Source organism: Numida meleagris, chromosome 5 (assembly GCF_002078875.1).
Source record: "Numida meleagris isolate 19003 breed g44 Domestic line chromosome 5, NumMel1.0, whole genome shotgun sequence".
Classification (NCBI taxonomy): domain Eukaryota; kingdom Metazoa; phylum Chordata; class Aves; order Galliformes; family Numididae; genus Numida; species Numida meleagris.
Genome location: NC_034413.1, coordinates 41,311,670 through 41,323,729, shown reverse-complemented (window position 1 = coordinate 41,323,729; position 12,060 = coordinate 41,311,670). Strand labels below are relative to the sequence as shown.

The 12,060-nt window shown below is 41.2% G+C and overlaps 1 protein-coding gene across 7 annotated transcripts in view; it reads right to left on the bottom strand.

The window, feature by feature from the left end:
* Positions 1-12,060, bottom strand: part of PMS1 (PMS1 homolog 1, mismatch repair system component) — a 45,142-nt gene that overhangs the window by 32,656 nt on the left and 426 nt on the right. For 3 of the 7 annotated variants that reach the window (XR_002439888.1, XM_021400388.1, XM_021400386.1), the window contains exons 2-5: positions 9,451-9,604; positions 6,601-6,783; positions 4,449-4,551; positions 2,629-2,792 (exon numbers count right to left, since the gene is read on the bottom strand). Coding sequence is in view for 6 of the 7 variants with exons in the window: in XM_021400388.1 (XP_021256063.1) it covers positions 2,629-2,792; positions 4,449-4,551; positions 6,601-6,783; positions 9,451-9,582 (582 nt within the window). In the remaining variant the exon portion in view is untranslated. Of the gene's footprint in view, positions 1-1,588; positions 2,270-2,628; positions 2,793-4,448; positions 4,552-5,680; positions 5,770-6,600; positions 6,784-8,391; positions 8,493-9,450; positions 9,605-11,375; positions 11,554-12,060 lie in introns of those variants that run through there. The other 4 variants (XM_021400387.1, XM_021400390.1, XM_021400392.1 and 1 more) reach the window with 4 other exon arrangements.

Here is a 12,060-nt window from a genome sequence, read left to right as displayed (position 1 = left end):
TTTAATTTTTTGTAAATAAGTTACATGCACATAAGGGCAGCTGTGCAAAATCGCCATCATTACAATGAACATACGCTGCCTGCTAGTATCTGTACTGATTTATTCTACCAAACATGCCTACCCAAACTTGGCATTGAAGAATTTACCTCTGAAGCAAAGAGGATGGGCAGACTTCATGCAATCCCCGCAACTGGAAAGAGATTGGTTTGCAATATGGAGGTGTCACTTCCTACACTGGGCTGCTGAGACTACCACCAGAAAAGAGCTTCAGTTAGCTGCTACATAAGTTTGGTTTTCAGCTCTTACTACCCTCCCTCAACAAAGTATGCAGTGACAGCTGAAACAATCCTCTAGTCTCTTCCTCTTTATACCGGAAAACCACGCAATAACCTCTATTCATAAGATTACTGGTCTACAGAAGCATCACACATGTCAACAGATAATACCCGTTCACAGTATTTTCTTGGTTTTTGTTTACATGATCACAACAACCATTGGCTCTCATAGTGTACATCTTTATCACTGTTTTTCCCTCCTCAATTTTTCTCATCTTCAGCTTGCTGTTTTCCTAGACTTCAAAGTACAACCTCACTGTTAAAAACACTTTAAACTTTCAGGATCTTAGCAAAATGTTTGTACATGTACAGAGATAATCTGATGTCAAAACATCCCTATAATGCATTTCACAACCATCTCCTTTAACTTAACCAAGACAGTTTGGAGGACATTGGTTGCACTTTTTCTTCATCAGCAGCAAATGGATAGATTGGTAGAACAGAGACACTGACATCTCTGTGCGCTTCTTTCAGCTTTAACTGTGCTTTAGATACCAACAATAGCATAACAGTGAAGTTACAAAATGAGGATACCGCAACCTCCACTGATCAGTGAAAGAACCAAACTCTTAAGTCCTGAAGTGAATTTACAAAGCTATTAGTTAGCAGAAATCCACTATTTTGTTACCTCAGCACATTCCATATTAAAAATGTGCAATGGCTACTCTCTCCACATCATGTTTGCTGTAAGTACTGTGAAAGAGACACAGTCGACTTGCCATTATCGTCATTGTATTAAAGACAGGAAAAAAAAAAAAAAAAAGACGCCAACCAGACATGTAATCAAAGGGGATGAAATCAAAACACCATAAAAAAATGTATCTTGACAGTAGTGATCTCACCGCAGGTCCCTTCCTTCTCCTTCCGCTGCTCCTAAAAATGCTTGCTTCCTTACCCAGAAGGTACACTCCTGCACCTCACTGCCAACACAGAGGTATCAAGAGGAATTTCCAAACAGCTGGGATGGCACAAATTCTGTATCAACCATGCAATAGATGTCTAGCTCAAGAAGGTCAACTGAGCAATCACGTTTTACAACAAAAAAGATGTTTCCCCAACACAGTATGTCAAACTTCAGACACGCAGTAGAAGATTAACTACAGTCACAGAGGGAAAAAAAGAGGTTCACGGAAGATACAGTTGATGTACTGTACTAAGTCCCTGCAGCAACTAACCATGGAAAATAAAATCCCCAGCTTAACCGCAGAAAAATTTTACCACGCCCATCAAAGAGGGAAAAACCACACCACCAATTAAATATGAAATTAGTTTTATTAACCAATATTTAAGACCAATACTGTGAAGCACTGCTAGATATGTCGGAGAGCTTAATGCAGCCTAAGAAGTGCAAACCCCTGTGTTCTATGGTTTCAAGCTTTCTGTAGTCTCAGTGAAATAAGACTGAAAGTGGTTACTCAGCTCTGGAATACAAATTCAGTAACCACAAGGCTGGCTTTCTGTTTTGTTTTCTATTTTCTTCACGATATCTACACCTAGATATGTAGAACATATATGTAGAAGTATATACATATATATCATCAGAGCATGTTAGACAACTCCAGAAACAGATGGATAATCTATTGTCTTTTTAAGAAAGCACGGTGGCATTCATCATGTCCCCTGAGAGGGAATTCAGCTGTGAATGTTTGGTAGTAAAGAGCAAATGCTCAAAACTGATCAATAAATAGGGAAAATAAGAATGTCGACAAACAACAGTAGTCTAGAACAGGATAAGAATTGCTGAGGGGTCTGGCCAGGAGATGTCACTCTCTACTTTGTAGCAGTTTGGAAATTCATTAGCCTAACCTTCCTCCGGCGTGTCAAAAGCAGGAGAGCAGCCAACAAAATGAGCTATGTGCAGTTGACATCAGGTAAAGGAGAACCGCCCAACGTGTCACTTCTGTAGCTGTATGCTCAAACGACTGTTCAGTAGCCTGTGAAGTCAAAGCAGTCCCCAGGAAGCCTCCAAATTCAATCCCCCAAGTCTAAATAACAAACAACTGGCTCAATTAGCTTAAACTACTAGCACAGGAGACAACGTTTATACTCCATGCATCTATCCAAGATAGATGGAGCTGGAGCAGACCAAAAGGCAGATCTGAGCCTGAGTTTTAGAAATTTTTAAGATCAAAACCTGTAACATAAACAGAATGAAGAAAGAAGTGGAAGTCCAAAACTAATCTATAATGAAAGATGATTCCTATGGATCAAATATTTTATGCATTACATTAACTGCACAAATTCAACAGAAAAAGACCCTTAACACAGCTGACAGAGAAATAAAGATTATTACCTTATTATGTACAAAGGTTACTCTCAGTTCTGGCTTTATGATGCCATATGCTATCAGGAGGTCCTGGACTTTTTTCAGTTCTTCCTTACATTTTCTATTTGTTGAGTAAAACTGCTTTCTCACAGGAAGATTCTTAAATAACTTCAGGACTGTTACTGTTGTACCTACAACAGGTGACAAAAAAACAAGCAGACAATATACTGAAAGCGTATCACTGTCTGGATATCAAGAAAACTTCGTTAATCCTTGAAGAGCCCTGTCTGTATACCACTGCATGAAAATAAAACCTAGCAATACTAAATTAGATTACTAGATTAAATTATCTTAAGGAGAAGAAATACCAGTTAGCAGTCATCTCACAAAAATAAGTACCAACATAAGCTTTGATTTCCCTCCTTTGTCTAGAGTTATGATCACAGAATTAAGCATTCATTTTTACACACTGAGAGTACTCAGAATCAGCCATTAAATAAAGCCAGAGGCTCTTTCAGTGCACATTACGTTAACCATTTTATTAATGAAAGTTAACAAACTTAGAAACCGATTAGACACATTTGGAGGTGATGGAATATTGAGCTCCATTAAGGCCTTTTGCTAGCATTTCCATTAGGGTATACCTGAAAGGCCAGGTACCTCTGCTCAAGGCATAGTATGTGGTGAGAAGAGGGGAATTAATCTATCAATATAATCATGAAAATTCATTCTCTATAAAGATATTGGAAAGTATTAAAGAGATGCCATAGAATTCATTTTTCAATAGTAATCATTAAGCAATTTTGACAAAACACAAAGCCATGCAATTCACAGGCTCCATAAGAGACTTTCTGGCTGTAGAAAATACTACAGCCTGAATCTTAAAAAGATTCTCTGGTTAAAATTAACTGTCTATATTGTAGAGCTTTCAGATTCAGCTCCTTCTTTAAGAGTTGTCCATTAACTAGTCCTAGGCAGCTTCTTCTGATTCAGGGGCTCCCTGCTGCCAGCCTGCAGACTAAGTAAGAGCCAGGTCTGGCAGGCAGGCTCCCCTCTGGACGTACAAGGCACTGTGCCTGTCATGGGACAGAATACTGACAAGGACTGCTTCTGAGGCTCAGCTGGAATGTGCTAAGGGTGAGAACAGGTGTATCCCTAGAGAAAAGCAGCAATAGCTTCCTCAGAAGCCCACCTTAATCACAAGAAAGGAGCAATGGTCTCCTCTGGGAACACAAACCTGTTGGAGTGTGAAAGCGAGGATACAGTGTGGCCTTACTGGCAACAAATAGCTGAACAGACTACAAAGAAAGACCTATGCTACCCAAACCCCCAACAAGTCTGAACGCGAAGGCCACTTGTGAGGCGAGGGCAACCTTTATCTTTCACACACACAAATTTCTGGGGACACCACTTTACTGGGTTGGTCCAATAGCCACGCTACTTCCAGGTACTCCATCAAATAGAAGTATGTCAACTCTTCTTCCTTTAAGCAAAGGTTCTGCTACGCACAGAAACATTATCTTGACTCTGAACAAATTTTCATGTATAGTCTGTGCCTGGACCTGGGGCACAGAATTTTTACAGCTTTTATTTCCACTCTGTTGGCCTGAAGAAGAGAGTCAGAGAAGGCAGAACTAGTTTATAATTACTATCTACGGCAACTTCTGAGATGTTATTTCTTATAATAACAACGCATTCTTGGCTGACAGACATAAGGCAAGAGATGTTTACAGCTGCCAAGATTTCATACTCAGCCTCTAAATACAGAACAGATATTCTGACATCAAACAGAGCCTCAGAGAAATAAAATCCTTGTCACAACACAATGCCAGAACACAATATCCTACCTTGACCAAGATGGGAAGGCTTTTGGGAAGTTATATGTCCACTACTATCCAAAACATACTGAGTGCTGATATCATCATCAGCTGTCTTTGTTGTGATCAAAACCTGTGAATAATAATAACAAAATCATGTTAATCAAGGAATCACAAAGATCAGAATTAGCTTAGATAAGCTCTGCTATCACTCTTAACGTCGTATTATTTTAGTCACCACAATTACATGTAATTAGTTTATAAAATTCTCCTACAGGTGTTTCTTAGTCACAGAAAACATTCTGCATTATCACTCATTTTCCCACCCATTTAGTTAAAAGCTACACATTTCAATCACAATGCTACACAGTATAAACTGTTCCTAATATCTACAACACATACTTCTTTGTCTTCTACTCTAAACACAAACAAACAACTAAATCAACTGATAATTTTGCATTTTCATCCTTCAAGAGAAGACGTAGTGTAACAACTTCTTAAATTCAGGTGAGATTACGCAAACATAATTACTATCAAACAGCGTATTAATCTTCCACACCCAGCCATATCTGGCAGTCACAAAGCCGTATGTTTTGTAAACTGCTAAGGTAAGACACAGAATATCTTTAGCAAGACCAGTTACACACCAATAGTTCAATAAACTTGCATAAACTCTGTGAGTTCAGCTACCAATATTTTGAACGAAGGGCCACTATGCTTTAAGCACCCAGGAGACATAAAGGTTATTACTCCTACAGTGCTTCAGGATGTTTTGGTTTATTTTAGTTTCCTCATATGAATCATTCTGAATTCAACCATGCCTCTAGAGAGAAAAACAGTAATTGATTAATTGGAAACAACAATATTACAGGCCTAGTAATGGGCCAGTAGTAATGTACCTCTTAACTGAAACTTCAGGGGGCAGTTTGGGTAGGCAGAATGCAATTAACACCAGGAGCATTTAAGTAACGTAATTACTGAACCCCAAATTAACGTAATACCTACTATGGTACTTAATAGACCAGTCAGACCAACTCCTGTATCTTATGAAATGCAGGACAGGCTGATTAAATGCTCAGTACAGACAGCATCCTGCCCTGACAACTCATCAGAAGGAGCCAACCACTGAGATCTGTCATCATCTGCCAGCACACCACCACTTCTGAAAGCCTCTTTGGAAACCTCCATCCAAACACACAACCCACTCCCGCTTAGCGCAACGTGAACGTAGCCCAAGGTAGCAAGGAGTCTGGCACTCTCACCCTCTGACACCTCTCCTGACCTCGAAAGCTGACGGTTCCCATCAGACACTGATCTCAGTATCTTCCTGCAGCATCTAATCCTTGGGAGACTGAAAAAGAAGTCCAAACTTGACCTCGTCTCAGCACAAAGACAGAAAGGCAGAGGACTGTGGAACACGTAGATGCTGCGCGCTCCACAATCTGAACATTTCTAAGATGGTTTTGAACCAACTTACTTTTAATCAACAAGTTAAATCTTAAATATCAGTACACTGCCAATGTCAGTCCTGTTAACACAAATAGATGGATCAGACCTAGGTAGGCTAGGGAGCAGGTTCCTGTTTACTCATAAAGACTACCGTTTGTGCAACTGCAGTCATATGCATGTCAAGGAACAACATGGAGTGCAGCAAGATCCCATGACTGTTGATCACCTAGATAAGATCAAGGCAGAAATCCTTACTAGAACTGCAGCTATGTGGGCCACCAGCGTTCTGAAGTGATTTCTCCTGGCCACCATTTGCTGATTCTTATTTTGAGTTAGCTCAATTCAAGTAGCAAACTCAGCCATGCTCTTAGGCATGGTAACACTAAGGGGGACAAACCAGCATTCCAAGGAATCATGTACCTATACCCTAATACAATAGAAAAGGACAAGGAAACACGAAGCAAACCATCTCTGATCGATTCTTACTGAGGAAAACAAACACAGCACTGGTATAACCAGTATGACAGAACACAAGACTGACACTAACAAGAAATCTGTATTGCTTCCTAACCTTTATATGACTTAGGGTGGGGAAAGGCAGCACACACAAACCAGACTGTTCCAGAAACAAGTTCCCAGTGGCTGCCCGAACAATTTAAAGACTTTGCACTGAAATTTTATTAAAACTTTCACAGGTGCACACACATCGCAACACAGAAGTCCAGCCACTCACCTCTGATATACAACAAATTGATCCCAGGGCTTCCCCACGGAAACCATATGTTGTCAACCTTTCAAGATCCTCAGAAGAGCTTATTTTTGAGGTGTAGTGTTTAATTGCCATAACAGGAACATCAGCAACCTTGATTCCATTGCCATTGTCTCTTACTTCTATTTTGTCAAACCCGTAATTCTCCTAAATATTAAAAAAAAAAACAAAAAAAAAAACAGCAATGGATAGCTAAAGTGGGGTAATGTATTAAGGCACAAACAAAGCAACTGCAAGTACTGCTTCTCTCTTTCAGTATTTCAGTATATGTGATTACTTGTTATTTCAATAAACATCTGCATAAGCAGATACAACTCCAACAACCCAGGTAATTAGGACAGATAAACGGAAGATGAAATTCAGATTCTGTAACATCTGAAACTCACACACAGCAAACAAATGCAACCTTCCAGCTACACTACAATCTGCACATATAAATGACATCCCAAAAAAATCACAAGCAGGAGGAGAAAGTAATTAGAACTGCAGGATCACTAAACTTCTTTCACAGAAGCCATTCGTGACCCTCTGAAAAGATGATGATCTAACATACAGAAAAGCGTGCTGCAGTGTGTGGTGTACTTAGGCAATCATACAACTGGTTTGCTTCAAAAAAATGTCTTGAATGAACCGTTTCCATGTTTCCACAGCCCACTGATGCTGTGCAGAGCACATGATGGGCGATCCCAAGAGATGACTGATTAAACAGAACTCACTGTGTTGCTCCACCTGGACACAACCTGGAGGCAGTTAAAGAAAATGTAGCATACTCACAGGTTACTTCTCAAAGAAAAACTAATGCAATTCAAAACAAACTAAAGATAATACATGTATTCACACACAATCCGTGATATGAAACGTGATACGCAGTACAAATGTGGACATGGTTTACTTTCCATATTAATCAATGGTACTATGTTCAGATTATGTTCAGGTTGAAAAACAATGTTTTTGCTAATATTTGAGTTGACCTCCTGTTGGGAAGCAACATGGAAACTATGATATACCTGGAACTGGGCAAAAAATCATGTCAAGACATAGAAAATCTCCCACACCGCTGCGATATGCAAAAATGCAGGGTGTCTGCATTTTACTACGAACCACTGAGTTCCATTTTAATTTTTACAACCATGTCATTTACCTGCTCTGGAAAAAAAAGAGTGAGAAGATTTATCTTCTTCAACTTGAATCAAACCATTACTGAATGAATTTCCATTTCAATACTAATATTATTCACTTTTAGTCAGGCACATTTACTTAAAATATTATAGTGTTAAAACTTGTATTCTGCAACAACTACTCTCTCATGCTAAATGTCCTGAATACCACATGATGCTATGAGATCTTTAAGCTGCTCTAACAGATCACTGCTGCCAAGCCATGCGGTTCAGCTCCCTTCTCTTTTAATCCCAGCATCATGGACCCATCTCTACTACCTGCTGTAAGTCCTAGAGTCATACAATCATAGAATCATTTGAGTTGGAAGGGACCTTTAAAGGTCATCTAGTCAAACTCCCCTGGAATGAACAAGGACATTTACACTAGATCAGATTGCTCAGAGCCTAGTCCAGCCTGACCCTGAATGTCTTCAGGGATGGTAGCCTTTTCCAGTGCTTCACCACAACCCTCTGCAGATCAATTTAGCTCGTTAAACTGGCACAAACAATCCACTTCTCTCACTGATCTTTAGCATTAGCAAGATGATGAGAGGCAGAAAGGCCTAGTAATGTCAAGCATATGGTTTTAATTCTTTACCTTTCAGGTAACTAGATGGATCAGCTGTTTAGTGAAACTTCTCATGCTGAGCTAAACTGCCTCTGAGAGGGATGTAAGAATTAAAGATTTCACTTTATGCACTGGAAAAGAGAAGCAGAAACAAATGTCTGCCATTTACAATGGCCATTTCATGTAACATTAAAAAACCTGTAGCTGAGATCCCTACTTCTGGAATCCTGCTCTAAACAATAACAAAGGCTGTTGCTCATCTACTTATTAAATTAGAACATGCAGGTGTAGATCAGACTTTAAAGATTATTCTCATAAATTCCTGTTGTCAGAGCTCAGTTAGGGAAATTGATAAGACTGATGCCTGTGGAGTCTCCTTACTCCTAAACAAGCAATTATACTGCTGCATCAGCAGGTTTTAGCATACTTTAACCCAAACCCAGGGCATACCCAAACCCAGGGCATCTCATCATGAATAAAACCATGACTCCATATGCCTACTGCACAGTCATGCTACTGGGGTAAGCTGACCCTGCTGCTAACAAAGCAAGCTCCAGCGTGTTTGTCTTTCTAATAGCAACAGAGCGGAGGTTCAAATTAACAAATAAGATATCACGTAATGCCCTGGCCACAGTTCAATTTTTAATCAAATGACTGGGTTTACATTGTAATGGAAGCAATATCACATTATCTAAAGCAACAGTACAAGCTCATGTGTTTCCCTGTCTTGTGTAAAAGCTGGCTGATACACCAGGCAAAGACACCAAATAACATCACCTATCGGACTCTGGTTAATCAAGTTAGCAAGGACAGAAACCTGTCCAAGACTTCATGCTATACCTTGCCACTACAACAGCTTCTGAGAACCATCTCACCAGCAGGTCAACTCCTGTATGCCTGTCTCCTGACTTACCAGGGAACTGATTTTGGACAGTTTTTGTTTGAGGTTAAAATATATACTTATAAATAATACGAAGCTCTCTCACACCCAAATCAATCATTGATAGCCTGAAAAATACACTGGCAGAGGCACAACTTTCTCAGCCCCTTATTTTATACACAAGTGTGCAAGAAGGAGAGGGGCATTACCAGTTTAATGTCAATAGCTGTGGCACCGGCATCCAAGGAGTTTTCTGTCAGCTCCTTCACCACACTGACAACTGATGTAATCACTTGAGAACTTGAAAGGAGACGAACAGTTTCTGCTGACAGCTGCTTCATAGTGGAATTAGAATCAGAGAAGCTGCACAGAAAGATGCAAGAAATTAATGGAAAAGACACGTCACAAACACATATTTCTAAATATGTGAAACATAACATTAAGGTTAAGGAGTAACATTTTAAAGACACATTTGGACAGTGCTTCCTCTGCAGTCAATGGCAGTTTGACTTGTGGAAGGAACAGTCTGCAGAGGTCTAGAATAGAAAAATACTATTTGAAGCAGACTAAACTTCTACCCCCCAAAAAGTTCAAGAATTCAGAGATATACTGAGCAAAACAGTATATTATCTCACATTTACCAAACCGTTCCTCTAAATTACTATAACAAGTGGTTGTGCTCCTGTGATTATAACAGAAAAGACAGATTGCATGGTAACCCACAGCGCTAATCAGAAACATCTTCAGATAGCATATCTATCAGAACCGCATCTAATTCTAGCACTGATGACAAAATCTAAGGATTTTGAATCTTTACTGTTTTTTCCCCAAACTCCTGGCATTATTTTTTCCCTGCCTTTGGAATTTCTGAGCTCAGCTCTGCTGTGTTCTGCATACAATTCCCAGCAGCCAGAAATTCGAGAGACACACCATCTCTTTCTGCTTTGGAGCTGGGGAAGAAGGTGGGGGCAGCACAGTGAGAAAAAGACGAATTAACTGGCATTGTGACCTATTGGCAATGAGGAAAAAAAGCCAAACCTTCTGCACTGTAACCTTACTTTTCTTATCAGACTTACTGCATGCCCTCAGGTGGGTCACTTTATTCTTGTGCGTTCCACATGAAAATAGAGATGCCTCATATTATAATAAGGCAATAAAGATGTTCTTCTCACTGGAAACGCTTACAAAGGGCTACAAAACTCCAGCTGCATTATACATGGTAACACTGCCATGAAGATGGTAAGTGGGTCTGCAAATTTTTGCAGGTATTGAACTTTAAGTATGTACATAGGTCTAATTAACCAATCTCCAGCAAAAGTCCTTTCTGATCCTTGTAGTAGGACACATAGTTTTTCACACATATGAGAAAGGTGGCAGAAAGAGCATTACCAGCTCTTTGCATCTCAAGGATGGTTTAAGCATTATGCCACTCTGACCTTCAAAGAACACTTCTCTTTTGTACCCGACAGCCCCCTGCTGTGAGACAGGGAAGGCCATTATTTACACTGAAAGGCAAACAAAGCCCACAAAACCGGTCTCCTGGTCGCATCCGTTCAAGCAACCTGATGGAGGACAGCGTGGCTGGTCTCCTGACTGCACACTCAGCATCCAGCCCGAGGCTATGAGCACGTGGGGAGGAATGGAGCAGACCCAGCCAGGACAGCAGGAAAGAGTGCAGACAGGGCACTGTGGCCAGCCCCCAAAGCAGGACTATCCTGCAGGGTCTGTGCTGCTGGCACAAGCATGCAGCACTTCTCTGCCTTGAAAGCCTTCTCAGAAGCACCACTCAACATCAAGAGCCAAACAAATACACAGCTACTTGGGCAAAACAAACAAATAAACTCAACCTACAGTGTTTGAAGAGGAAGCAGAATGAGCGCTTTTCTGAGAACAGCTACAGAATTTTTCTTTTTATATGTAGTATTGGAATTCCAAAGAGAATTTGCCCTTCAGATGTGGCAAGAAGACCTGACAAATCACTTTTCCACCAAACAGTCAAAGGAACATGGGAAGAGGTGCGTTGCTGAATACAGGCCAGTATTAATCATTCACACACAACATCCGCACGTCACAGAGGACTCCTGCACCAAGTGTTTGATGATTTATTGACAAGTGCCAGCCTGGAGCTGATTACCTCCATGAAAAGATGCTGACTAAGGGGAGGGAGGAGCTGAAAACAAAAACGCTGCAGATTGCAGAGAAATGCTCTATGAGCTGTGCCTGATGCAGGGCTTCGGGAGAGGAAGCAGCTCTGAATCTGTTCCCTGGTCCCAAACCTCAGCACTCAGCCCTGCCTTGGTCAGCAGGTGAGAGCACACAGCCATGCCTGCCGCCTCTCGGGCACCACTCCTGGGGCTCGCTGTGTCAGAAACAAGAAAATAAACAAGCATGTATGTACAGAGCTCAGAACACCGGTAGCAAGCAGGGATGAGGGTGAAATGGGGTGACGGATCTCTAGGTTTGTCTGGGTTTCTGGGAGGAGGTACCTCTGGTACTTGCTGTGTGCAGAAACGCATGCCAAGGCCTGGTTATTTTTTGCCCCAAAGATGCATGTTTCTGCTCAGTTCCACACTACTACAACCTTCGTGTCTCTGGGCAGCGGTTCCCCCTCCCGAAGCCGGACAAGTCGCAGCATAGCTGCAGACCCGATAACCCCGGCGCGCCTCACGCTCATGGCTGCAGCTTTACCGCTCTCCGCAGCGGCACAAAGCTGCGTTCCAGCGGCCGCTTAGCGGCTCACTGCACTCACGTTCGTTTTCAGCTGCCTATGTCAGACAAGAGAATCTCCGCGGGCAGCCCACCCCGCGCCCTTCCCCACG